This window comes from Poecilia latipinna, unplaced genomic scaffold (assembly GCF_001443285.1).
Source record: "Poecilia latipinna isolate Pla-1442-1.1 unplaced genomic scaffold, P_latipinna-1.0 Scaffold3244, whole genome shotgun sequence".
Classification (NCBI taxonomy): domain Eukaryota; kingdom Metazoa; phylum Chordata; class Actinopteri; order Cyprinodontiformes; family Poeciliidae; genus Poecilia; species Poecilia latipinna.
Window position 1 is genome coordinate 15,828 of NW_015115860.1, and position 1,656 is coordinate 17,483.

The 1,656-nt window shown below is 39.4% G+C and overlaps 1 protein-coding gene across 1 annotated transcript in view; it reads left to right on the plus strand.

Annotated features, from left to right (window-relative positions):
* Positions 1 to 539: 539 nt before the first annotated feature.
* nrbf2b (nuclear receptor binding factor 2b) overlaps positions 540 to 1,656 on the plus strand; it is a 9,493-nt gene continuing 8,376 nt past the window's right edge. The window contains exon 1 of the mRNA XM_015023243.1: positions 540 to 790. Within this exon, the coding sequence (XP_014878729.1) occupies positions 698 to 790 (93 nt within the window). The 5' untranslated portion in view covers positions 540 to 697. The remainder of the gene's footprint in view (positions 791 to 1,656) is intronic.

Sequence of the window (1,656 nt, forward strand, 5' to 3'; positions counted from 1 at the left end):
ATCCGTTCCAAGCCGAGCGAGACCTCCGTGAACCCCACCGGGCGGCTTCAGCACTAACCAATCGGAACACGTCTTACATCGCTCGTCCTTAAGCCCCGCCCAGAATGTTCATGTAAGCTTCCCCAAAGCAAATAAAGTTGTATAAGCAAGAAAACGAATTCAACCAAAAACTCAGAAAGTTTCAACAAAAAAAGAGACTCAACCAAAAACAAAAGTTTCAATCAAAAAAAAGAGAGACTCAATCAAAAAAAAAAGTTTCAACCAAAAAAGAGACTCAACCAAAAAAAAAACACTTAAATGCTGTTATTATTAACCTTACCTTTTATTATATCCTTAAGATAGAGTATCCGTGAATTTTTCAGTCAGTTTTCCACGAAGCTGAAGTTGGTTTCCAATTCTAGCTTCCAATAGCTAAAGGGCGATTCCACTTAATTTTTCACTACTTTCCGCATCTATTCCCGAAGCAAAATCACACCGGAATAAAGATACACCGCTTCGAGTTATGGCGGCCAATGTCTGACGTCACTGTGAAAAGGGTTTATTGCGCGTGCGCCTCTTGCCACGTCTGAATTGACTGTTTGTCGCGTCACGACGTTTTGCTGTACCTTTGAGTGCTACGAGGGCAACTGAGCTTCCTCGACTGTAATTTTCTTCTTTGTGTTTATTATACATTTTATATATTTGTATTGCTGTGCGAATGACACTCCCCGAAGCTCAGAGGCACGGTACATGTAGAGTAAACCATCGACGAAGCGACACCATGGAGGTAGTGGACAGTCCGCTGAACCTGGTAAGTTCCCATCTTGATGTTGCAATAACAGGCTAATGTAAAAGAGTCCGTGTTAGCATGGTGAATGTTAACTGACCGATCCGGTATCTGCTTTAGCGCTGGTTTTAAATGCCTGCACAGTGCCTTACAAGGACTTACTGTACAGTGGTTTAGAATCTGTCATGTTTGTTTCGGTTGTGGGTCAAGTATACTGCTTATTTGCGATTATAGTAGCAATATTTGTCCACACTTTAATTGTCGCACACATTTAATGTTTTTGTGTCATTAAACGACTTCAATCTTTTTCCTATCTGGCAACGACAGAGAAGAAAACCAATTACGTGAGCTGCTAAATACAGTCACACCGGTTTGGATTTCTGATATGCTAACGCTTTTGAGGTGTGATGGGAAATTACTTATTTCTCTTTTTTTCTATGGATAACAACGAGGGACAAAAATGCTTAATGAGAAGTTCCTCGAGAACGGCATTTTTATTTAGCTTTATGTTCACAAATGTTGGTAGTGACATATCAGTTAAACTTTAGGTAATAATTTAACCTTGTTGAGCTCCAACACACCCGAATCAAGTGAATGACTTGTACATCTGCATATCCATACGATTCCCAGTCTGTGCTGTGTGAGGGAGAATTTCCTCAGAATTCACCTGTCTCAAGTTGCCAGCTGTATTGTGCTGTTAATTATCACCATAGTAACACTTTAGTGACATTTAAAAAAGTAATATTTCAGCTGCTTTATCTGCTGTACTGTACATTTCCACTTCCAGCTTGGTATGATGATAAATCATGTTGATGAAATTGCACAATCTCAGTAAAACCAGAATCATAATTTCACTATTTACATACATGCTCCCAGAAAACCATTTTTTA